We start from the raw sequence: 25944 nt of genomic DNA, 5'->3' as shown, positions 1-25944 counted from the left end.
TACAGGCATGAGCCACCGCACCCAGCCTATTCGCTTCCTCTTAACTAGAATATTAGCTCTGACCTCTTCAATAACTCAAATATAAAACCGTTCTCAAGTATGAAGATGCTGGGTAGCCCAGTGGTTCTGAGCACTTGCTCTAGAGTCCAAAAGACCAGGGTGGGTATCCCAGTTCTGAGACCAACTAGTGAGTGACCCTGGGCAATAACCAGGCTTCAATTTCTTCTTCAATTAATGAAGATAATAATGCCTATCTCACAGAGTTGTTTCAAGAATGAAATAAATAGCCCAGGTGCAGTGGCTCAGGCCCGTAATTACAGAACTTTGGAAGGCCAAGGTAGGCAATTAACTTGAGGTCAGGAGTTCAAGACCAGCCTGGCCAATATGGTGAAGCCCAGCCTCTACCAAAAATACAAAAATTAGCCAGGCATGGTGCTGCATGTCTGTAATCCCAGCTACTCGGGAGGCTGAGGCACGGGAATCACTTGAACCAGGAGGTGGAGGTTGCAGCAAGGCGAGATCGCACCACTGCACTCCAGCCTGGGTGACAGAGCGAAACTCCGTCAAAAAAAAAAAAAAAAAAAGAAAGAAAGAAAGAAAGAATTGTACATCTAAGTGTTTAACATGGAGACTAATGTAGCAAATCAATAAATATTAGCCACCTTCTTATTAATGTTACTACTGTTAGATGTCTAGCTCAAAGACCTATCTCCTCCATGAACTCTTTAACCACCTCTGCCCACAACAAATGCCCTTTGAACTCCTAAAGCCTATTCTTTCCCACACCTAATTGTACCCTATGGGCTTGCTGTCTAATTGCTGGTATTTATGAAGGGCCTGACATCTAGTGTTTCCATATAGATCTAAGCATCCAGGGATCATATCTGCTCATTTTTCTATATCCCTCAAGGCTCATGGCATAAGACTGAGCTCATTGTGGACAACTGATTAAACCCTTGTTATAATTTACATTTAGAGAACCCCACTCTTTGTTATAATTTATAGTCAGAGACTTTGTCCCACAGGTGAGAACCAATCATCAGTGGCTGTTGGAAGCTATAAACATTCCACTATGAAATAACCTCATAACACCACAGGAGCCTTCTTGACTTCCACTAATGATGAATGACTTAACATCCCTAAACAAGACACATGCCTGACTGCTTCACAGCTGGTCAATCCCTCTCCATGTGGTTGGGCTCAGAGAACTTTATAACTAACACAGGATGGTGCCTCCTGTCAACCTCCACCTTCCCCCAAATAATGTGACCTTATTTCCGGGCTGCACAGCAGCCTCACCGGTGAAGGAAGGTTAAAGCCAACAGCTAACTATGCCAAGACAACTTGGATTTAATTCACGGTATCAGGGAACAACACAGCCTGCCACAGCTGAGAATTCCTCCCTCTGGAAAAATGAATTAAGTAAATCGAGGAAAAATAATGGTGGTTTCCCAGCCATCTAATAAAAATCAAACATGATATCCAAGGCCGTGGTTCACAGCATGTAAAGGTAGTTTGGTTTCCTGTGCCTCAAATGTTTTCTCCAGCCCTTTACCTGGCTTATTTCTTACTTGGCTCCAGATGTTGGATTAATTGTCCCTTCCTCAAATGAACCAAGGGTCTGGGTAAAATACACTAATCACACCCTGCATTCTCCTCTACTGCCGTTAACACATGATGACTAAGTAACTATCTGTCTGCTCCAGGTCCCTCTTTTCTTGTGTAAGTAAGATCCATGTGAGTATGGACCAAGATTGTCTTGTTCCCTGCTGTACCCAGAGCTTAACAGAGGGCCTGGCCCAAAGAAAGCATGCACACATATTTATGTTGAATGAACACATAAGTCGAAGGACCTTGCTGACCTGGTTTTAGGTGCTTTACCGATGATCCCACTTTTTCGACTGTTCCCGAAGCTTCATGTCCCAGCACCATGGGCTTTTTCACAATAAAATTCCCAATTCGACCATACTCCCAGTAGTGGACATCTGAGCCACAGATTCCAACAGAATGCATCCTCAGCAAGACCTCTGATAAAAGAAAGGAAGAAAAAAACAGTGAGAGAGGGAACAACCCCTATCACTCTGAGGTGACCTAGTGATTTCCCTTTGCCCAGGGGAGAGGGCTGGGTTACCGGGCCAGGTACACAATTTAGGCCACAGAGGAAGTCAAGCTCCATAGCAACCCTGATTAAGTCTCGCAAGGCAAACAAGCTTCCACATGTGGTGGCTAATTTTATGTGTCCACTTGGCTAGGCTATAGTGCCTGGTTGTTTGAAGATACGTGTTGGGCATGGTTAACTTTTAAACCAATAGACTTTGAGTAAAGTAGATTACCCTCCATAATGTGGGTGAGCCTCATCCAATCAGTTTGAAGGTCTTAAAAGCAAAGACTGAGGTTTTCTGAAGGACAAGGAATTCTCCTCAAGACTGCAACATCAACTCTTACCTGAATTTCCAGCCTGCCCTTTGTACACATACACACATACGTACATACACATATATCTTAGTGGTTTTGTTTCTCTGGACAACACTGACCAATACACTGGGTAAACAAGATATCATTAGTAGGATGAAATGTACCAACCACTTAAGAGAACAAACTATTTTCCAAAAGATAACTTTCCAGACAATTAATATGCTACGCGTGATTCGTAGATTCGTATCTATTTATGAGAAAAGGTCTGGTAGAATCTCAGCTTGGCAACATTTTGTGAACTATCAAGTTGAGTTCTTCATGCCTATTGTTTTCTTTCCTTTATTTACTTATTTATTTATTTTTTATTTTTAGACAGAGTCTCCCTCTGTCGCCCAGACTGGAGTGCAATGGCAGGATCTTGGCTTACTGCAATCTCCACCTCCCCGGTTCAACCAATTCTCCTGCCTCAGCCTCCCAAGTAGCTGGGATTACAGGTATGCGCCACCACGCCCGGCTAATTTTTGCATTTTCAGTAGAGACGGGGTTTCGCCATGTTGGCCAGGCTGGTCTTGAACTCATGACCTCAGGAGATCCGCCTGCCTCAGCCTCCCAAAGTGCTGGGATTACAGGCCTAAGCCACCGCGCCTGGCCAGTTTTCTAAGTTTAAAATAATGATGGTACTGAGCCCCTTTGGTGAAATAAATACCAATAAGTACCATCATCTCTGACTGAGATGATGGTTATGAATACCTCCCTGAAAAAAACACTCTGCCTTAGAAAGACAGAGACCCAAATATCTGCTATGCACTGCACTTGCCACAGACTGCCAGGGGTGGCTCTTCAGAACTTTCTTCCTCCTTAGTTTTAGTGAAGAGTAAGGAATGGCAGGGTGAATTCTCAGGTCAAATGCAGGGAAAAGGCATTTGAGTTAGGAAAATCATCTCAGAATTTCCTCTCTTGAAGTAGCAATTGGTAGCGAGAGATTAGATTTGACTTGCTAGAACACTCGCTGAAATGCACTCTTTTCCCTTCCAATGCAAGTGTAGCAAGAGACGAGAGTGCAAGCAGAATGCTGCTTCAGGGAGAAAAACTGTACCAGGAGCCAAGCTTGTACTCTGTGTCCAAGACAGCCCTCGTTTGGCCACTTCTGGAATCAACGGTCAACTTTTCAGGACACAGTGAGGTAACTCTTTCACTTCTCTGAACATGGTATCTTGGTGAAAATCCTTGAACCCTAACTATACAATACTTACTCAGCACCCACAGAATGGCTATATTCTATCTAGTCTGTATTCTTACCACTTACAAGTCGATAACACAACTGACCTTTCAGTAGCAAAGCTGTGGATCTACCAGGAAAGCTGTCTTTGATCTGACGTTCACCCAGAAGCTGCGGTTCTGGTGTGAGGTAGGACAAAGTGGGAAAGGACACCCCCAACTCCTCAAGGGCAGAAAGGGGACCTGACTGTCTAGGTGTGAGAGGGGGAGGGTGAGTATCTACAGACACTCTGCCCCTTGCCCCCAGCCTCACTTCAGGGTCCTGCACGATTATGACAAAGTGGAATTCCAGGCATGGGAGGGATTAGAAAGCTGTCAGCAGGGATCTCCCCGAGCCAATAGACAAAAAGAGATGGAAATGTTCACAGCACCTGCCATGTGCAGACGGTGGGCTGGACTTTATCCTCACCATAGCACTCAGTTTGTACATGAGAAACCCAAAGCTGGGAAGTTGCAGATGCCACCTTGGGCGTCAGCATGTCAGCTAAGCCCCACAGGCTTAGCAAGTGAGAGGCCTAGAAGGAGTGGAGTAAAGGTGTTGGAAACCGTGCCCCAGTGTGCTCACTCACTTTCTGTGCTTGGTTGATTAGGGCAGGGGACAGGGCCCCATGCAGCACCTCCCACCCCCACTGGACAGTAGGTCCTGGGCTGCCCCACACTTTGGTGACTGGCCTTCCTGGGGAGTGGGGAAAGCTGGCATGATGCTCCCTTTGCTAAAGATTAAGTTCTGTAGACTCACTCCTTTTCAAAGTTTGCTTTAGGGTTAGGACACTTGGCCACTCCAACAGCAGCTTCTGGTAGATAGGGTACACTGTCATTAGGTCAAAAGAGGAAGAATTCTGTCATTGGTCCATATACTTCACATCAAAAACTCTTTGGGACAAGTCAGCAGTCTGGTACGGTAATTTTTCTGATTCTATCCCTGTTCTTTTATTTCATGTAGCAGCCAAGATAAACTTCCCACCAGGTCATGCTGTGGGCAGTAGACTCTGTTCTCAGCGTAACAAAAGCATAGTTTTTTAATGGACGCAAAAGTAATAAACAGTTGGAAAAGAGAGGTAAGGGAACAATATACATGTGACTCCAAAGGAAACAACAGGAAATAATAAAATATAAGTCATGTTTCCCAAGAACTTACCATTTGGGCCTGGTTCAGGGATAGGATAGTTCTCCTAAAAGAAACAAAATTGAAAAAATCATTTAGCATGCATAATAACTTCACCTTATGAACATTTTCCATTAAAAACAATTAGAGTTTCATCATTAGTTTATTTCTTCTTAGAATTAACACAAGCTCAGACCACACTGCTCCTGGGTGCATGCCTGAGGGGATGCGCTAAATGGCACGCTGCACACACCTGCCTAGCCCTTCGTCACTTTTCTGCATAACACAGTGACGGACCCAACAGCAGCATGCCCAGCATACTCACAGAGCATACAGAGGACCACACTTGTTGTCAGTAGTGACATGTCACAGGGTGAGATGAAGTTCTGACGCTGGGTTCCCTCCCTGGGAAACAGCCTACAAGCTGAAGGCCAATCCTAACTGAGGAAGAGCTGACTCTAATTGCTGACCTCATCCCACCCACTGGTGCAACTTCGCCAGGACTAAGGAAAAAGCACAGTCCATGTAACTCTAGGCAGAAGGGATCTTTGGGTTTCTAGATCTGCCGTCCATATCAGATCCTGCCTTCCTGGAAAAACATGTTCTTAGATACAGATTTGTTTGGTCTGACAAACTCCTCCAGGGAAAGGATGCAGGCGTTTCTGACAGTTGCACGTGAGGATGTTTCCCGCTAGACAGGTAGGAGAAAGTGTCTGTGCTGCCAACCTCTTTCCTTTACATCAGCACAAAGACTGATACCTGGTCCTCTTTTCCTAAACTTCCCATGTGGCATTTGAGGGGCCTCTTGGGAACACATAAGACCTGCATTTTGGCCCCCCTCACAAGTTCAAAAGCAATCTGAGCTATTCTGGTGTTCACAGCTAGTAGTAGTAGCAGTAGCAGCAGTAGTTGTAGTAGTGTTGGTTTACTAAGCCTTCTTTCCTCATTGTCAATGGGCTAGGAAAGTCCTAGTGACAAGGAAGGCCACTGAGTGGCCAAATCCAAGTGTTCATTTTATTCTTTGAAGGTAATCAAGAAAAGAGATGTACCCGGGCACAGTGTCTCATGCCTGTAATCCCAGCACTTTGGGAGGCTGATGCGGGCGGATCACTTGAGGTAAGGAGTTTGAGACCAGCCTGGCCAACATGGTGACACCCATCTCTACCAAAAATACAAAAATTAGCCGGGCATGGTGGCACGCGCCTGTAGTCTCAGCTACTCAGGAGGCTGAGGCAGGAGAATTGCTTGAACCCAGGAGATGGAGGTAGCAGTGAGCCCAGATTGTGCCACTGCACTTCAGCCTGCGTGACAGGGTGAGATTCTGTCTCAAAAAAAAAAAGGAAGAGAGAGAGATGGAAATGTTCACAGAACCTGCCATGTGCCAGACAGTGGGCTGGACTCTATCCTCACCATAGCACTTAGTTTGGAAATGAGAAATTCGAAGCTGCGAAGTTAAATAACTTGGTCAAGGTCATGCTACCAGAGAGTGGATGAAGCCTGCTTCCACTGTACCCTACTGTAGCCCCAAGGTGGAATATGTCTTTTCTCCTTCAGGGGTGGTGCAAAGAGATGCCAAACAAGTGATGAGAATGTCAGAGCTGGGCCCCATGAAGAAAGCTCTGGGAGGAGGCACTGTCAAAGCTTACCTCCTTCCAATAGGGCCTATCTAGCTACTTTCATAGGCAGCCCCACCACACTAAACAACACCAAAGGGCACTAGACAAATGCTGCTCAGTACTATCACTGTGCTTAGTGATCAGTGGCTTTTTACTTTTCCTAACAAGATAATAAATACCTTGAAGCCAAAGACCATGCCTTCCATCTCTTTAGCATCAGGTACACTGCTTGTCCCTGAACTCAAGTGTTTGTACTTGTTAAATAACCACTATCCAAACTAGTGTTTCCAAGGAAGGTCAGAGGTTTTCACTTATGTCAAGTTACCAGCCCTTTCTGTTCAAGAGGCTCAGTGCTAATTTGAACCTCTTCTCCCGTGAAACAAAGCTCAAAACTTTAATGCTATTGCTGCCTAGCTGACATTGCTCAATGGCTTCTTTGTGTCAGGTACTGTGTGCTTTATAGGCATTACCTCATTTAATACTCGGAAAAACCCTACATGGTACATCCTACTATTGTCTCTTTTTCATGTGATGAGACTGAGGAACCCACCCATGGTAACACTAAGGCAGTAAACGGTGGAGCTGCATCCAAAGCAGCCTGATGGGGGCAAAAGGGCTTAAGGGAGTCTTTTTATCTTTTAATAATTTAGACTGGCTACGTCGGAAGGAAGGAAGGAAGGAAGGAAGGAAGGAAGGAAGGAAGGAAGGAAGGGAGGATGGGTGGGAGGGAAGTAATCAGTCTAGAAATAGCCACCTCAAGATAGCTGATTGTCACCAAAACCTTCCTCAAAGTTGTTGCTGGTCCCACATCAGACATCAGGGACCGCTGTGTAAAGTGATGCTTCTGTTATACCACGTGGATTTTTTTTTTTTTACTTTAAGTTCTGGGATACATGTACAGAACCTGAGGTTTGTTACATAAGTATACATGTGCCATGCTGGTTTGCTGCACCTATCAACCCGTCACCTAGGTTTGAAGCCCCACATGCATTAGGTATTTGTCCTAATGCCGTCCCTCCCCTTGTCCCCCACCCCCTGACAGGCCCTGGTGTGTGATGGTCCCCTCCCTGTGTCCATGTATTCTCATTGTTCAACTCCCACTTATGAGTGAGAACATGTGGTATTTGGTTTTCTGTTCCTGTGTTAGTTTGCTGAGAAGGATGGCTTCCAGCTTCATCCATGTCCCTGAAAAAGACATGATCTCATTCTTTTTTATGGCTGCATTATACTGCATGAAATGTTAAACTGCAGGTTAAATTGAAACTAAAGACTAAGGCCTTTATTTCAAACATGGGAGAGCACCCCACCCTCCCTGCTAAAGGCACTAGTAGGCAAATTCACAGACACTGAAAGACAGTTCCACAGCATACAATTCACAGCCTTGCCTCCAGCCAGGCCAGACCTGAACGCCCCATTTCGAGGTGGAGAGGTGGTAAGACTAAAGCTTAGAACAACAGTCAGGCACACCAAATAGGCCCTGGGTCACTAGAGAGAACACTACTGTAAATATTTGTTCAAGTTAACGGAGCTGAACAGCTGTGCTCCTACCACACAGCAAAGCTGCAGTGACTCTCCCAGACACTAGAGGGTGCTGTGCCCACAGCCTGTGCTGTGCCTGTAGCAGAACACGCTTGATGGAGAAGTTCAAATAAATTCCTCTCCTTGCACACCAACTTTCTTTTCCCATTCTTTTTCTGGCTGATTCTAATTACCCTTACAACTCAGGTTTGTCTCCTGCCTCCTGTCTCTGTAGGGGACATGCTACCTGAGCACAAAACCATTTTAACATCAGCCCGTAGGTTTGTAAATATTGCCCAAGCACACTGTGGGGACTACAATGTTTTAGAAAGTTATTACAGCATGGTTGCTCAAAACCTTGCTTTTCATGTTTCCTTGCCATGATGTTGGCCACAATCCTCTGTTTGCTTAATCTTTTTCTGTCTCAGATACTCTTCCATTTATCCTATTTCTCATCTACCAAAGTTTCTTAGTTTCTCTGAGATCCTGAACTTTCACTTTTATCTCCACAGCTCTTTTTTTTTCTCATTCCCAAAGGTTTTGTCATCTCAATCATATTAAAGGTTTCCTAAACGAATTTCTTTCATTTGTTTATTTTTTGTAACTCATCAGCAGTCCCTGATGTCAGATGTCACTGCACTCAGGCTACAGTGCAGTGGCACGATCTCGGCTCACTGCAGCCTCAACCTCCTGAACTCAAGTGATCCTCCCATCCTCCCACCTCAGCCTCCCAAGTAGCTGGGATTACAGGTGCATGCCACGCTGCGTGGCTAATTTTTTTTTATTTTTGGTAGAGACGGGGTTTCACCATGTTGGCCAGGCTGATCTCGAACTCCTGGCCTCAATTGATCTGCCTGCCTCTGCCTCCCAAAGTGCTGGGATTACAGGCGTGAGCCACTGTGCCTGGCCGAATTTCTTATCTTTTAATGAGTGACTACAAGAGGACTAAAAGGAATTGAGTAATTCTTCTTTACCATAGTTGTGTGAGTTTTCCAGAATATTTCACTTCAAGTCAGAAATACATATCTTAATCACATATATACTCTCCCTTTGTGTCCGGAATTGGTGGGTTCTTGGTCTCACTGACTTCAAGAATGAAGCTGCGGACCCTCGCATTGAGTGTTACAGTTCTTAAAGGGGGCGTGTCCGGAGTTTGTTCATTCTGATGTTCGGATGTGTTCGGAGTTTCTTCCTTCTGGTGGGTTCGTGGTCTTGCTGGCTCAGCAGTGAAGCTGCGGACCTTCGCGGTGAGTGTTACAGCTCTTAAGCCAGCGTTTCTGCAGTTGTTTGTTCCTCCCGGCGGGTTCATGGTCTCCCTGGCTTCAGGAGTGAAGCTGTAGACCTTCGCCGTGAGTGTTACAGTTCTTAAAGGCGACGTGTCCGGAGTTTGTTCCTTCTGATGTTCAGATGTGTTCGGAGTTTCTTCCTTCTGGTGGGTTCGTGGTCTCGCTGGCTTCAGCAGTGAAGCTGCAGACCTTCGCGGTGAGTGTTACAGCTCATAAAGGCAGTGTGTACCCAAAGAGTGAGCAGTAGCAAAATGTATTGCAAAGAGCGAAAGAACAAAGCTTCCACAGTGTGGAAGGGGACCCCAGCGAGTTGCCACTGCTGGCTCAGGCAGCCTGCTTTTATTCTCTTATCTGGCCCCACTCACATCCTGCTGATTGCTAGAGCCCAGTGGTCTGTTTTGACAGGGTGCTGATTGGTGCATTTACAATCCCTGAGCTAGACACAAAGGTTTTCCACCTCCCCACCAGATTAGCTAGATACAGAGTGTGGATTGGTGCATTCATAAACCCTGAGCTCGACACAGGGTGCTGATTGGTGTGTTTACAAACCTTGAGCTAAATACCGAGTGCCCATTGGTATATTTACAAGCCCTGAGCTAGACATAAAGGTCCTCCAAGTTCCCACCAGACTCAGGAGCCCAGCTGGCTTCACCCAGTGGATCTCGCACTGGGGCTGCAGGTGGAGCTGCTTGCCAGTCCCGCACCGTGCGCCCACACTCCTCAGCCCTTGGGTGGTCGATGGGACTGGGCGCCGTGCAGCAGGGGGCGGCACTTGTCGGGGAGGCTCAGGCTGCACAGGAGCCCACGGAGTCGGGGGGAGGGTCAGGCATGGCGGGCTGCAGGTCCCGAGCCCTGCCCCGCGGGAAGGCAGCTAAGGCCCAGCGAGAAATCGAGCGCAGCGCCGGCGGGCCGGCACTGCTGGGGGACCCAGCACACCCTCCGCAGCCGCTGGCCCGGGTGCTAAGCCCCTCATTGCCCGGGAACCGCAGGGCCGGCCGGCTGCTCCGAGTGCGGGGCCCGCCAAGCCCACGCCTACCCGGAACTCCAGCTGGCCCGCAAGCGCGGCGGAAGCCCCGGTTTCCGCTCGCGCCTCTCTCTCCACACCTCCCTGCAAGCTGAGGGAGCCGGCTCCGGCCTTGGCCAGCCCAGAAAGGGGCTCCCACGGTGCACTGGTGGGCTGAAGGGCTTCTCAAGTGCCGCCAAAGTGGGAGCCCAGGCAGAGGAGGCGCGGAGAGCGAAGAGGGCTATGAGGACTGCCAGCACGCTCTCACCTCTCACCTTCTATCCCCTTCAGCTGCTCCCGCTGCCCTACCAGCCCACTCCTGAAGTAACTCATGGAAATACTTCAGGAAGTACTCTCTGCGGGGACATGGAATCATCTCAGGTACCTCTCACATACTAAATGTTATCTTGCTTTTCCTAAATACATTTTTTTACATTAGCCTAAATATATATTTCCTAGCTATGTCGTCCTTGGTCCCTTTTCCTCTACTTCCACCTGCATAACTGAGTTGATTCCCTCAACACGTCTTGCTTGGGTTGTAGCAACGGCCTCAACACAAGCAGAAATGGAAGGAAGATGCCTTTTCCCTCCTCCAGCCAACCTGAGTGGCACAGTGAACTCAGACTCTAGAACTGCCTGTCTACATGCAACCCAGGCTTCCCCCACCAGCTGCGTGACCTCAGGGTAGTTATGTAACCCCTGTGTGCCCCAATTTCCTCCTTCATATAATGATAATCATGAAAGGGAATGCCGACTCAGTAAATACGTTCACGCTTATTACAAAAGAAGTAAAATCAAAGTTCTTTTTCCATAATTAGCTCACACTATGGTTGAAACAACGCTGGACAATCTTGTCCTTCTGACGAGAGTAAAGCATGTTAAATAGAAATTACAGGAGGCCACTGTTTTGCTCCTGCACAGCGCCCCAAGAGAACAGAATTAAAAACCCAAAATGGAGCCACTCATACTAAAGTTCCACATCATCAAAGCAAAACTAAGTTCTTATATGACCTTCAGAGAAATCAGGAGAGATAATAGCCAAATGTCCCAAACAGGCCAGTTTCAGTCAGCATGATAATAAAGTTCCCTCTACTTTAATCCTTACCAAAAAATAAAAAATAATGACCTGAAGAAACCTGATCTTAACCAATCAGTTATTTTTCTGTTGTTCTGTTTCCCTGTTCCCACCTTACAAGGAAAATAACTGAAATGACCAATCTGCTTTTTCTTGTGTTTCTGCTTTCTTTAGCTCTTTTCTGTTTGTAAAACCAACCTCCTCTGTTTACCTCACTGGAACACAGGCTATTTTATGGAATGAAGTGTTTCCCAATTCTAGAATTGCAAATAAAGCCAAAGAAAATCTTTTAAATTAAATTTCAGTCATTTTATCTTTTGACAAGTGTTTTAAATCATTTTGTGGAAAAGTTGTGTTCTGCATCCTGGATTCAACCAAACCTCAGGCCAAAAATATTCAAAAAATAAAAAACAGCAATACAACAATAAAAAATAATGCAAATGAATAATATTGTATAACAATTATTTACAGAGCATTTACATTGTGTTAGGTATTAGAGGTAATCTAGGGGGATTTAAAGTAGATGGGAGGATGCATGTAGGTTATATGCAAATACTACACCATTTTATCACATACAAGGGACTTGAGAATCCTTGGATTCTGGCATCCACAAAGGGTTCCTGAAGCCAATCCTTCCCCTACTCCAGGATACCGAGGACAACTGTATTCTCATGGTTTTCATATCAACATTAAGAAAATCTGACCACTCTACAAGGCTGGCATTTGGAAGAAAGTGAAGGGATTCTAGCAGTTTTTAGGCTTGACTCTGCCAGTTGTGGAAAGAGTGCAATGTGCTCCCACTGTCTTAGGGTTGGGGACGGCTAGCAGTGTGTGGGGAAAGTGCTGGTCTCATCCCAGATGCACAGCAGTCACCTGCTCCCTGCTGCCAAGCCTTCTGTGGGCCTGTGGAGGGCTGCCCTGCACACCTGCAGAGCGCAAGAGACCCTGTTTTTCTTCCTTTCCTCTTCCATTTTCCCTTTCCCTTGAGTGCCTGAAGGGTGTTTTAAGGGTGGGAGGAAAATTCAAAGGTTTCCCAATTGGCTATTTTGTCATGAGAGGCTTTGTTCTAGCCGTGTTGGTCCTGGCAAACTTGAGGTCAAAGTAGGAGGTAGAATGTCCTCACAAGGTCCAATGAGCTGGTCTCCAGCCCAAGCTCTCCTGGCTCCATTCAACTTTGTTCTGCTGATAACAATCTTGCTGAAATGCAAATCTGTGTCAAGTCGCCAGTGACCCTGGAGACTCCTAAACCCCTCACCTGGTGGTCACCACACCCCCATCTCACCTCCAACTACACCCATTTCCCATTGCCTAATCCCTCTCCTTCTTTCAGATCCCGCAGGAGGTGGGAACTGAGGCATCTGGGATGACTTCTAAATTCCTACGAGAATTACGAGACACTTAGGTTTGGACATGCTGGGACTGAGGTGTCTTGGGACATCCAGGTAGGGCTATTGATATATAATAATGTTTTGTGATTCTAAATGTCTCAAAATGGAGTCTTCTTTTTCTTCTAGTTATTGTTTTATAAAAATATATTGTGGTAAAATACATAACATAAAATTTACCATCTTAAATCTTTTTAAGTGTATAATTCAATATTGTTGTCTATATTCACATTGTTATACAACAGATCTCTAGAATTTCACATCTTGTAAATCTGAAACTGAATACCTGTTAAGTAACAACTGCCCATTTTACCCCCTCAGCAGCCCTTAACAAACACCATTCCACTTTTTGTGAGTTTGGCTACTTATTTCATATAAGTGGAATCATATACTATCTGTCACTTTGTCACTGGCTTGTTTTTATTAACATAATATTCTCAAGGTTTATTTTTAACACAGCATGTGACAAAACTTTTTTTCAGGGCTGAATAATATTCCATTATATATCTATATGCCACATTTAAAAAATGTTCATTACTTGAATAACATCTGGGTTGTTTCCACCAACAAAGTGGAGTCACAATGATAAGTGACTCAGCTCACAATGAAACTGCTGACTGCTCAAAGTGATAAGCATATGTTTGTGGGACTGAGATGACAACACCTGCTGTGGCCAGGCAACCCCAAAACTTGATAAGAAAGTGAAGCCAAGGCCAGGCAGGATGGCTCACACCGGTGATCCCAGCACTTTGGGAGGCCGAGGCAAGGTGGATTGCTTAAACTCAGAAGTTCCAGACCAGCCTGGGCAACACAGTGAAACCCTGTCACTAAAATTAATTTTAAAAAATAAAATAAGAAAGTGAAGCCAAAAGATGGCTAAGTTATGACAATGGACATTCCTATGCGGGGTATAAAAACAGCAAAGAAAGTGACCATGGCCAAGAGCCTGTAGAAGCTCTGCCCGTGAGAACTCTGAGGCCTCCTCACGAACAGAGGCTGCCATAAGTTCTGCTGGGAGAAGAACAGCAACAACACTCCTCCCACTTTGTTGTTTCAAGGGCAATCCAAATCTGTTCATCAGTCGGCGTGCTGGTCTCTGGAGCTACTTGCCACGGTTCATTCCCTGTTTTTTTTTTTTTTTTAAGAGATGGGTTCTCATTCTGTCGCCCAGGCTGGCACATTAATAGCTCACCACAATCTCGAACTCCTGGGCTCAAATGATCCTCCCACTTCAGCCTGCTGAGTAGCTGTGACTACAGGAGTGTGCTATCACACCCGGCTACTTTTTACATTGTTTGTAGAGATGAGGTCTTTCCCAGGCTGGTCTCAAACTCCTGGCCTCAAGTGATCCTCCCACCTCAGCTTCCCAAAGTGCTGAGATTACAAGTGTGAACTACCATGCCTGCCCCGACCTCCCCTATCACTGCCTGTGTGTGTTGAATATATTTGCATAATCATTGGTATGTGAAAGCCTCACATTTAATTGGCCATTGAGTTATTGTGAAACCTCTGGGCTCCTGGTCGGAGTCAGCACAAGTAGGCTGGAACCTGACATGACAGCTGTTCAACAGGCAGTTGGTTACTGGGACTGATGCTCAGGCATCACCTCCTGCAAGAAGCCTCCCCTGTCCTCACCAGGCTGGAGAGGTGACTCCTTTCTCTCCTTTGCACTTCTCCAGCACCTAGCATTGAATCCACACAGGATAGTTAAGGACTATTTAATTTTCATTAGGGATAAATATATTAAAATTTCCTCCTAATTCAAAGTGTATGAACATAACCATACATGATCTTATTAAATGGTTCTATATATGGAGCAAAAATTCTAAGTCTCTGAGCTTTGTCGGATGCTCTAGTCTGTTCGTGATCTTGATAAGTGCTCACTGTGTTCAGGTCTATGTAACTGAATATTTCTGTGTTTTTTAAAATTGTTGAGTTGAATATTACTTTGCAAAATTTGAATGTATTTTCCCTGGTAATTAATGTTCTTAGTGCAAACCTGATTTGGGGAAAACTGCCAGCTTCAACAGCCACACTAAAAGACTTCTAAGTTAGATGCTAATATTGTATCTACGTGTACATATTTCTCCTCCTTCTTAATTTCTGTTGTGCAGTTTTAAAGAGAAATTTCCCCTACATCCATAATTCTAGGGTCTCCCCTTAGAATAGGGCTGCTTTTATGGAATGGTAAAATCCTATTTGTGATATTGCTTGCTTCTTCTCCTGCTTTTGATAGTGAAAGGAGGTGGCCAAATGCCTAGGCAGATAGGGGTGGGTACCCAGTGAAATTCCACCTCCAAGTAGAAGACAGTTTAAAGCCTGAAAGCCAAGCTACAAGTTAAATCCTGGGACTGGATCAAGAATTTGTCTTCCTCTTTGGATGCTTTCCTCTGATTGATCCCCACCCTTCACCTATTTTACATATACCTAACCTTTCCTAAGTAGTTTTCTACACTGTTTTGCCCATCTTTGCGTGGTGTCTTCACGTTAACCTTTTTTGCATACTCACAAACCCATCAATACGCGCTTCCTATCCTGTGCCTATAAAGATCCCAGACTCAGTTGGTAGAGGGGAAAATGACCTGACTTCGGGGAGGAGACAACCTGACTTCTGGGAAGATGACCTGCCCTTCCCATCCCCTCTCCAGTTCCCTTCTCTGCTGAAAGCCATTTTCATTGCTCAGTAAAATTCTCCACCTTCACCATCCTTCAATCATCTGCGTGACCTCATTCTTTTTGGACACTGGACAAGAGCTCAGGGCCCACCAAGTACAGGTACCCAGAAAAGGCTGTCAAACTGGCCCTTTGCCCCTCACCAGTGGCATGCCCCGTGCAGCGAGGCAAGGGGCCAACTGAGCTGCTAACCTGACACCATCTGCAGACGGTGGAAATAAAGGAGCACTGTAACAGCCCCTCTGGGGCTTCAGGGTCATGGACACCCTTACCTGGGTGCTGCTGCATTCCCCTCAAGGAGCTTGCTCCTGTGTCAGTGCCTGGAGCAGCTGGCCAGCTGGATCCCGCACTCGCTCATTCATGTGCTCCCTCCCACAAGAGGTTGAGCACGGTAGGCCCAGTACTCCACAGCTCTGGCGAAGGGGCCAAGAAAAAGCTTGCATCACTTTGAGAGGAAAATGCTACCTTTGTGCCTCATGGTCTTTCACAGACAAAGGCATTGCCTTTCCAGAGCTGTTGGTGGAGGTGGGAGTGTTTACTGGATTTAATTTCCTGTTTTGAATCTGAAATGGTATGTCCAGTTTGGGTTTTGTTTTGTTGTTAAAACATAATTAAGATAAAAGCAAGAAAGATGGTTCTTTGGGCTACTTACTGCTACCCAATTTCTCTTTTTCTGGAGGATTTTCACATTCTCTTTTCACTCTCAAGTGTCTCTGACTTGTAAGGGTTAAGTAGCCTGCATCTCATCACTATCAGGGTAATCTGGTTTAATCCAGCTCCTGCTTCATGACTATCAGCCCCTTTAATCTGATCACATAGAAGCAGCTGGCTCAGAGAAACAGACATGATGCCCAGGACCATCTGAGCTGCCCATGTTCATGCCCTCTCATTATACCATCCGCTTCTCACCCCAAAATCTTAACAGTAAAGTATAGACATTTTGAATGTGCTGTATTACAGATATAGATTTATCTTATTTTTAAAAATAAATAAGAGTATTTAAAAATGCTTAGGTCAAAGCAATTCTTTTGACCTAAGGTATAATACGTTGCCTCAATGGACAAAAACTCAAGAAATATCTTCATGGACCTCCGAGTAATGTTTAAACTTGATGCCAATATATTATTTTTTCTGCCCTTTATAATTAAACAACATTAACCCATCATTCTGAAATTATTATTTTTCCCTTTAATTTATTGTCTCCTCATATAGCTGATCATAACAAAAATCTGACTACATCCCCTCCACGGTGTTGTTTCCTGGAAATGGAGCCTGTTTTGTTCCTATACTTCTCCCTGTTCAGATGCTCCTGCCTGAAGGAAGAGCCAGCTTTCAGGAAGAAGGGAGATAAAGTGCACTCAGAGGGTGATTGATAAACTGATTTGTAATGCAATGTACAGAAATTGAGAGGAGCACTTAGAAATGTTTATAGAATTTTTTTGTTTGTTTTTGTTTTGAGATAGAGTCTAGTTCTGTCACCCACGCTGGAGTGCAGTGGCATGATCTTGGCTCACTGCAACCTCTGCCTCCCCATTCAAGTGATTCTCGTGCCTCAGCCTCCTGAGTAGCTGGGATTACAGGTTGTGCACCACCACACCCAGTTAATTTTTGTATTTTTAGTAGAGACAGGATTTTTGCCATGTTGGCCAGGCTGGTCTCAAACTCCTGGCCTCAAGTGATCTGCCCGCCTTGGCCTCCCAAAGTGCTGGGTTTACAGGCGTGAGCCACCGTGCCTGGCTGTTTATAGCATTTTGACATGACACAGCATTCAAATATATTGATGCAAACATATCAGTCCATGGCCGACTGGAAAAAGTAAAATTGGTCCTTCATTGTGGACAGTTTGTAAAGCCCTGTATTAAAGTACCCAGCACATGCCTGGAATGCAGTAGGCAGTCAACGTATTAATTCCCCTCATTTCCTTACCATTCGAGTGAACCCTACATTGTAAAAACAAGCTTCCCACCACCCCCACCACCAAACATAGCTTCTATGGGGTAAAAACTAATTTGACTATTTTATATTCTAACTTCATGAATCCATAATTCATTTCCTAATTAAAAGCTTCTGGGTCTCTATAGACTGATCAAAGGGGCATACAGTAATTAAACTGGTAAATACAGTGGAAAGCAAGACTATTGCCTGGGCCCACATTATAATAATTTGGTTAGGAAAACTGTTCATGTCTTTGAAGGCCCTGGTCTCCATCCACCTCTTTTTAAGCTGATATGGTTTAAGTGTCCATCCTCAGGGGCTCTGGCTTCCTGCTTATCTCCACAGTTAGCACATACCATTAACAGTGTGCTGGATGCTGTGCTAGGCCTTTCACACGCACGATTGGTTCCACTGAATCCTCATACAACCAGAGATGAATACTACCATTATCCCCATTTCACGGGGAAGTTGAAGTGGAAAATAATTTGTTGAGTCATACAACTAGCAGCACTGGAAGGGGACTAAACCCCACTCTGGCTCCCCAGCCTGGTTTGGGAACTTCGTACTATTTCCATTTAGAAAGAACCCCAGCAAGCTGACACTGTTTGCTTCTTTATACATCAACTTGGTCATCAGTCCCTTTTCCTCCCTCCAACTCTCAAACTTTCTCTATTCAAAATGAAGGGAAAAGCGAAAATCCTTAAGTCTCAGATTGTTGTTTCGTTTTGTTCTCCTAACTATAAAAGAAAACCACTGGTCTTAGTGTGTGTCTGACTTACCACCCAATTTATAAATGCTCCTCCTTGCTGTGGTCAAGGTGATCATTAACTAATTAGTAGGTGAGGAGTTTAATTTTTTGTTCCCTGCAGCCATACATCAAGAAAGAAGAGAATGGTGCAGTCTCCTTAGGCAGTAGGGAGGCTGTGGGTAGGTTTCCTTCCTGCCAGTTAAAGGACAAGTAAAGTGGACTAGATCGCATTCCCCCACAGAACCACTGCCCCGGACGCTGGCTGGTTCCTGGCCTTATCTCAAGTAGGATGGCAGCAGTGGGAAAGGTTGAGACATTGCTTCCTGCTTCAGAACGCTTTGGAAACCTGCTTCAGATTTTAGGAATGATTTATACACTTTTTGGAAAGCAAATAATGATGTAAGTTAAATGATACACTTTTCCCTTGAAAATTTATACATTTTTTGAAAAGATTTTAGGAATGAGAGTTTCCCCAAACAACTCCCTTCATAGGAGTTCCTGAGGCACTGAACCATTTTAGCAGCAGACCCTGCCCCCGGTATACCAAAACCGGCCACAGTTTGCTGGGCTGCATTTCCCCAGCCAGCCAGAAATGGAGGGGTTTTTAATCTGTGGCTGGTGGTCTTACATCAAAAGAAGAAAACGGTCAAATTCTCCCCACTTCGTCTTATCTTTTTTGTAGTTCATATCCAACCAAGGCTTTTTTCCCCCCAAAATGCATCTGCTGACAATTTATTAAGCCCAGGAAATTCTGGGTTTCATTTTGGTCCTCTTGCAGAGAGGAAAATGGGTGGTTCCCCTCAAAGCTTCCCCAGGATTGTTCCTCCTAGTTGCTATCTCTGGTTTACTACTGACCCCAAACCCAAGCCACTGAGCCTATTTGTCTTAAGGAAAAGATGGAGGAGCAGTGATACCACACTCGGGGTCCGGGTTGGGCACTGTGGAGGTGCTGGTGGAAGACCATGCCTGAGAAGGAGTGGTGAGGGCCCAGAAGTTCTGTGTTGAGCTGCAGGTGCACCTGAGGCAGCACAGTGGGTCTCCTCTGCTGACAACTCTTTCTGCCCTTTCCCCTCCAGTGTTGGGGCTCTCTCCAGGGTAATGTCCTCCTCTTCTTTCCTTCTCACTCTACATGGTTCACTCAGCCCAGGCAAGCTCAGCCATCCATAATTCCCCATAGGGCACTATTTGGGACAGGACAACTCTTTGTTGTGCAAGATAGCGCTATGAACTGAATAAAGTCCGCAGTAGTGCTCCTCAGTCATTGTGACAACCAAGCCTCCCTGACACATTTCCAAATGCCTCCTGGGTGGCAGGGCAGTGCAGTACTGCTCAGTAGAGGAGCAAAGGACTCCTGAGTTTACATTTCCACCCCAGATAGGATCCCTGCACTCCAGACCCCTGCACCCAAGGAAATTTCTCAAAGGCACCTTGTGTCCTGTCCCAGAGACATCTTTTTTTTTTTTTTTTTTTTTTGACAGAGTTTTGCTGTCATTCAGGCTGGAGTGCAGTGGTACAATCTCAGTTCATTGCAATCTCTGACTCCCAGACTCAAGCGATTCTCAGCTTCCCAAGTAGCTGGGATTACACGCATGCTGCACCACACCCAGCTAATTTTTGTATTTATAGTAGAGACAGTTTCACCGTGTTGGCCAGGTTGGTCTCAAACTCCAGACCTCAAGCGATCTGCCTACCTTGGCCTTTCAAAGTGCTGGGATTACAGGCATGAGCCACCACACCTGGCCTCCAGAGACATCTTAAACTCAACTTTTCAAACCTGATCTCATCATTTTAATCTACTCTGACTAGTAAATGACGCTACCACTTCCCATTCTCAAACTGAGCCTAGGTGTTTTCCTAAATCCTCCTCTGAACTCTTTTACCCAGCTAGTGTTCCAGCACACAACCAAAGGTGAAATTCTCTAGCCCATCATATTTTCTAGATACTTCAGGTTACAGCCACCCCAACCTTGCCCCTAATCCAGTCAGAGAGTGGGTTCTGATGCAAAGCTGATGACATCAAGGTTAGTTCGCTGCTGCTCTAATCTTCAAAGCTTTGTCTACGGAACCATAGTAGAGGTAGTCTGCCTGAGCAGTGGAAGACCATGAGTTTTAGGTAAGATGAAGGAGAATTTAACTGTGTTTCTGCACCTTAGGTGCATGACTTTTAAGCAGGCTCTGAGCAGATAGAGGGCCAAGGGCCCCTCCCTGTGGGGTCTTTTCTCTCTGAGGCCTCCATCAAAGCCCTCGGGCTCTGTCATAATGGTTGACTTTATCTGTCTGCCTCCCTCAGTAAACTTGGGAGCAGGGGCTGTGTCCTCCTCTCTGGGCCCTCAGCCCAGTGCCTGGCACATGGCAGGCACCCTTTCATGAGTGAATGTTTGTGGAATGAAGTACTGAGTTGGAAATCACTCTGCAAGCTGGGTAGAGCTGGACCACTTTCCCTTACTCATAATACCATCTGGCATTTGCAACAGTAAACACTAACAGCCTCACTTTAATTCAGGACCTTGGGTGGAGGGTCCAAAGAGTGGAATGAGCACTAGAATGGGGAGTCTGAACATCTGAGTCCTTGTCGTGGCTCTGTTAACTAACAAAACCTATCACCTTGGGTATGGCACTTTCTTCAACTGAGGAGATGGAGAGTCAGCTGGGACAAGGGTTCTATAGAGGGGCTTAGAGCGACTTAAAGGGAGTCCTTGAGCAATCTGAAATTGTTGCCAAACTCTGTCTGTTTGCATTCTGTGGAGGGGACACCACAGATTCTTAAATAGTCAAGAACTGCTAATCTGGATAAGCTTCTGAATTACTGCAGTTTACATACTGACGCATGTACTTTGAGGGAAAGGAGGTACAGGGGAGCAGAGATGGCTGGCACTCGTCCCACATACCCACTGCCATCCCAGGCCCATCTGAGAGGGACTTTGTCAAGGGAGCCTTGGCATGACTAGGCTGCTGACTCAGCCACTTCCTAAACTTTGGTGCCACAAGCCAGGGAGCAAAAGGCAGGGTCTAAGGCAGAGGACACACATACAGAATGCTCCTAAAGGGACAGAGGCACGGGATTGGAAAGAAAAACTGCTGGAAAGTGAACCAGACAGGGTCTTAGGGAGAGAAGGAGCCTTACAGACAAGGGAGCTATCAAGATCCACAAGCCTGGCACAGGCAAGGGGAACAGCAGGGGTTCTGGAGATGGAGGCCTAGACTGGAAGGAAAGGAGAAGGAGCTGGCACTTCCTGAGCACGTACTAAGTGCTGAGTACTCTTGTGATCATCATAATCCTGCAAGGGAGGTTTATCAGTCCCAAGCAAGGGAGTTAAATACAAGTTCTGCTGTTTCTAAGTGTCCTCTGGCCCCCCTTTCTCTGCTCTGCACGGTCTGCCCCGATAATTCAGACAGCCTTAGCATTTTCTTTGGAAAGGTCAATGACAAGAGGCTGGACTATGAATCTGCAGCTGGCAAAGGAGAGAGAAAGCTTCATTCAAACAGTTTGCAACCGTCCTGGGCACCGGCCACGTGCCAGCCACGGGGCTAGGTTCCGGGAGGCACACGACTAGATCCCGGCCCTTTGCAACAGCCACTACCTGCCGCCCCCACACCCCGAGGGGAACCAGCTGGGATCTGGGCCGCCAGGGCGCTTAAGGTGCGGGGCCGGCGCCAGGCTGTAAGTGGGAAGCCAGGACTGTGGCTGGGCTCAGAGGAGAGTGAGTCAGGGTCGGTAGGCTTCCCACCCTCCTTCCCAGCTTACCAGGCGCAAGTCCCCCGGTCCGTGCACCACCAGGGAAAGGTTGTTGGGCTTGGCCGCCGCCGCCATGGAGCTCTTTTGGCTCTGGAGTGCGGCCTGGAAGGCGCGGGACGTTTGGTCGCTCTGGTGGCGCTACCCAGCCGAGGGTCCAGGGCACTGGATGGAAGGTGGGGCCTGGGAGAAGCGCCGCACGCAGGGGCGGGACTAGGCTTCCTCCTTTGTGCCAGCCTGGGCGGCGCTAGCGTGGAGGGGCGGGGCTTCCCGGCCTCCTCCAGACCGGGAGGCGGGCGGGGCTTCCGGAGGGGGGTTGGGAGCGAGAAGCCCGGGTGCTGGCTCCATCTACAGCGCGCTGTTTTTTTTTGTTTGTTTGTTTGTTTGTCGCCGAGGCTGGAGTGCAGTGGTGCGATCCCGGCTCACTGCAAGCTCTGCCTCCCGGGTTCAAGCCATTCTCCTGCCTCAGCCTCCCGAATAGCTGGGACTACAGGCGCCCGCCACCACGTATTTTTGTTTAGTAGAGACGGGGTTTCACCATGTTAGCCAGGATGGTCTCGATCTCCTGACCTCGTGATCCACCCGCCTCCGCCTCCCAAAGTGCTGGGATTACAGGCGTGAGCCACCGCGCCGGCCCTGCAGCGCGCTATTTTTGCCGCCTCACATCCAAGCACACACGGCTGCCCTGAAAACCGCCTGCGGAGGCAGTAGGCACCAGACCAGCGCTCTAACATTAGCTGCAAAAGAATTGGGGTGGGGAATGTGAGGAGCTGTTGATAATGCACATTCTCAGGACCAGCACCGAGATTCTGATACAGTAGGTCTAGGTCTGAGGTGCTGCCCGAGGGTCCATATTCCTAGCAATGAGAATGCTGAGGCTGTGGGTGGGGCACGGTGTGCACTTTGCGAGACAGATGCTACCATGACGCAGCGTCCACGTCGGCCCTTTGTCTCCAGCCCCCAGCAAAGGGCCTGGCACGAGTAGGAGTGAATGAATTCGTGCATCATTACATGGGCCTGGTGCTTAAGTATAAAAAAGACATGAGGCCGGGCGCAGTGGCTCTTGCCTGTAATCCCAGCACTTTGGGAAGCCGAGGCAGGTGGATCACCTGAGGTCAGGAGTTCGAGACCAGCCTGACCAATATGATGAAACCCCGTCTCTACTAAAAATACAAAAATTAGCGGGGCATGGTGGCATGCGCCTTAATCTCAGCTACTCGGGAGGCTGAGACAGGAGAATAGCTTGAACCTGGGAAGCAGAGGTTGCAGTGAGCTGAGATCGTGCCGTTGAACACCAGCCTGGGCAACAAGAATGAAAATCTGTCTTAAAAAAAAAAGCCATGAAATGGAATTTGTGAACTTCTTTCTCTCAACTGGATCTGCTGCTTCTATTCAAAGCAGAGTTTCTGCCTAAACTCTTCCTTCAAGCCTCTCAGCCCTCTGAGAAACAGTGAGGTTTTACTCTCTGAGGAGAGAGGCACTTCTAGATAGGCCTAAGTCTATAAGGCCCCTCCCTTCTTTGAGGATAATGCTCAGGATTTCATTCCCTTACAGTCCCCCCTCCCCAATATGTAACCGCCCAATGGATTCACCTTGCCTGCTGCCTAGACAAAACTAATTTATCAGGACAGGGGAACTGCAATAGGGAAAGAGTTCATGCAGAACCAGCTATGCAGGAGACTGGAATTTCATTATTGCTCAAATCCGGCTCCCCAGGCATTCGAGTATACAGGGACTCAGAGTTTTTAAGGATAGTTTGATGGGTGGGGAAAGGCCAGTGAGTCAGGAGTGCTGATTGTTTGGGTCAGAGATGAAATCACAGGGGATCTAAGCTGTCTTCTTGGACTGAGTCAGTTTCTGGGTGAGGGCCACAAGATCAGATAAGTGAGTTTATCAATCTGGTTGGTGCTACGCCTTGAGGGACTGGTGCCAGTATAGGCTGTATTTGTTCCTTGCTGAGGGCCCTGGTTCCTCTGGCTAAGATTAGGCCTAGATATTTGACTTGTTGTAGGCAGAGCTGGGCTTTCAGTTTAGACGCCTTGCCCGCTTGATTACCTAGAAAGTTCAAGAGATCTAGAGTAGCCTGCTGGCATGAGGCTTCCAAATTGGTAGCCAAAAGTAAATCATCCAGATTCTGTTCCAAGATGGCCAAATAGGAACAGCTCCGGTCTGCAGCTCCCAGTGTGATTGATGCAGAAAACGGTGATTTCTGCATTTCCAACTGAGGTACCTGGTTCATCTCATTGGGACTGGTTGGACAGTGGCTGCAGCCCACGGAGGGTGAGCTGAAGCAGGGAGGGGCATTGCCTCACCCGGGAAGCGCAAGCAGTCAGGGGATTTCCCTTTCCTAGCCAAGGAAATCTGTGACAGACTGTACCTGGAAAATCAGGACACTCTCACCCAAATACTGCACTTTTCCAACGGTCTTAGCAAATGGCACACCAGGAGATTAAATCCTGTGCCTGGCTCAGTGGGTCCCATGCCCACAGAGCCTTGCTCACTACTAGCACAGCAGTCTGAGGCAGCAGCCTGGCAGGGGAGGGGCATCCGCCATTGCTGAGGCTTGAGTAGGTAAACAAAGCAGCCGGGAAGGTTGAACTGGGCAGAGCCCACCGCAGCTCTGCAAGGTCTGCTGCCTCTGTAGACCTCACCTCTGGGGGCAGGGCATAGGTGAACAAAAGACAGCAGAAACTTCTGCAGACTTAAACGTCCCTGTCTGACAGCTCTGAAGAGAGCAGTGGCTCTCCCAGTACAGTGTTTGAGCTCTGAGAATGGACAGACTGCCTCCTCAAGTGGGTCCCTGGCCCCCATGTAGCCTAACTGGGAGACACTTCCCAGTAGGGGCCAACTGACACCTCATACAGGCGGGTGCCCCTCTGGGACGAAGCTTCCAGAGGAAGGATCAGGCAGCAACATTTGCTCTTCTGCAATATTTGCTGTTCTGCAGCCTCCACTGGTAATACTCAGGTAAACAGGGTTTGGAGTTGACCTCCAGCAAACTCCAACAGACCTGCAGCTGAGGGACCTGACTCTTAGAAGGAAAACTAACAAATAGGAATAGCATCAACATCAACAAAAAGGACATCCACACCAAAACCCCATCTGTAGGTCACCAGCATCAAAGGCCAAAGGTAGATAAAACCACGAAGATTGGGAGAAACCAGAGCAGAAAAGCGGAAAATTCTAAAATCCAGAGTGCCTCTTCTCCTCCAAAAGATCACAGCTCCTCATCAGCAACGGACCAAAGGTGGACGGAGAATGACTTTGACGAGCTGAGAGAAGTAGGCTTCAGAAGGTTGGTAATAACATACTTCTCCCAGCTAAAGGAGGATGTTCAAACCCATCGCAAAGAAGCTAAAAACCTTGAAAAAAGATTAGACGAATGGCTAACTGGAATAAATAGTGTAGAGAAGACCTTAAATGACCTGATGGAGCTGAAAAACATGGCACAAGAACTATGTGATGCATGCACAAGCTTCAACAGCCAATTCGTTCAAATGGAAGAAAGGATATCAGTGATTGAAGATCAAATTAATGAAATAAAGCGAGAGGAGAAGTTTAGAGAAAAAAGAGTAAAAAGAAATGAACAAAGCCTCCAAGAAATATGGGACTATGTGAAAAGACCAAATCTACATTTGATTGGTGTACCTGAAAGTGACAGGGAGAATGGAAACAAGTTGGAAAACACTCTTCAGGATATTATCCAGGAGAACTTCCACAACCTAGCAAGACAGGCCAACACTCAAATTAAGGAAATACAGAGAACACCACAAAGATACTCCTCGAGAAGAGCAACCCCAAGACACACAATTGCCAGATTCACCAAGGTTGAAATGAAGGAAAAAATGTTAAGCGCAGCCAGAGAGAAAGGTCGGATTACCCACAAAGGGAAGCCCCTCAGACTAGCACTGGATCTCTCAGCAGAAACTCTACAAGCCAGAAGAGAGTGGGAGCCAATATTCAACATTCTTCAAGAAAAGAATTTTCAACCCAGAATTTCATATTCAGCCAAACTAAGCATCATAAGTGAAGGAGAAATAAAATACTTTACAGACAAGCAAATGCTGAGAGGTTTTGTCACCACCAGGCCTCCCTTACAAGAGCTCCTGAAGGAAACACTAAACATGGAAACCAACAACCAGTACCAGCCACTGCAAAAACATGCCAAATTTTA

General features: G+C 46.7%; 1 protein-coding gene across 2 annotated transcripts in view; it reads right to left on the bottom strand.

The window, feature by feature from the left end:
* Positions 1-22613, bottom strand: part of SORD (sorbitol dehydrogenase) — a 52180-nt gene extending 29567 nt beyond the window's left edge. Inside the window, exons 1-3 of one of the 2 annotated variants that reach the window (XM_034938679.3) lie at positions 21783-22613; positions 4832-4865; positions 1863-2027 (exon numbers count right to left, since the gene is read on the bottom strand). In XM_034938679.3, coding sequence (XP_034794570.1) covers positions 1863-2027; positions 4832-4865; positions 21783-21848 — 265 coding nt within the window. In that variant the 5' untranslated portion in view covers positions 21849-22613. The remainder of the gene's footprint in view (positions 1-1862; positions 2028-4831; positions 4866-21782) is intronic. The other variant, XM_034938680.3, reaches the window with a different exon arrangement.
* Positions 22614-25944: the final 3331 nt, after the last annotated feature.

Source organism: Pan paniscus, chromosome 16 (genome assembly GCF_029289425.2).
Source record: "Pan paniscus chromosome 16, NHGRI_mPanPan1-v2.0_pri, whole genome shotgun sequence".
Classification (NCBI taxonomy): domain Eukaryota; kingdom Metazoa; phylum Chordata; class Mammalia; order Primates; family Hominidae; genus Pan; species Pan paniscus.
The sequence above is the reverse complement of the archived record's forward strand: the minus strand, read 5'-3'. Positions and strand labels throughout refer to the sequence as shown.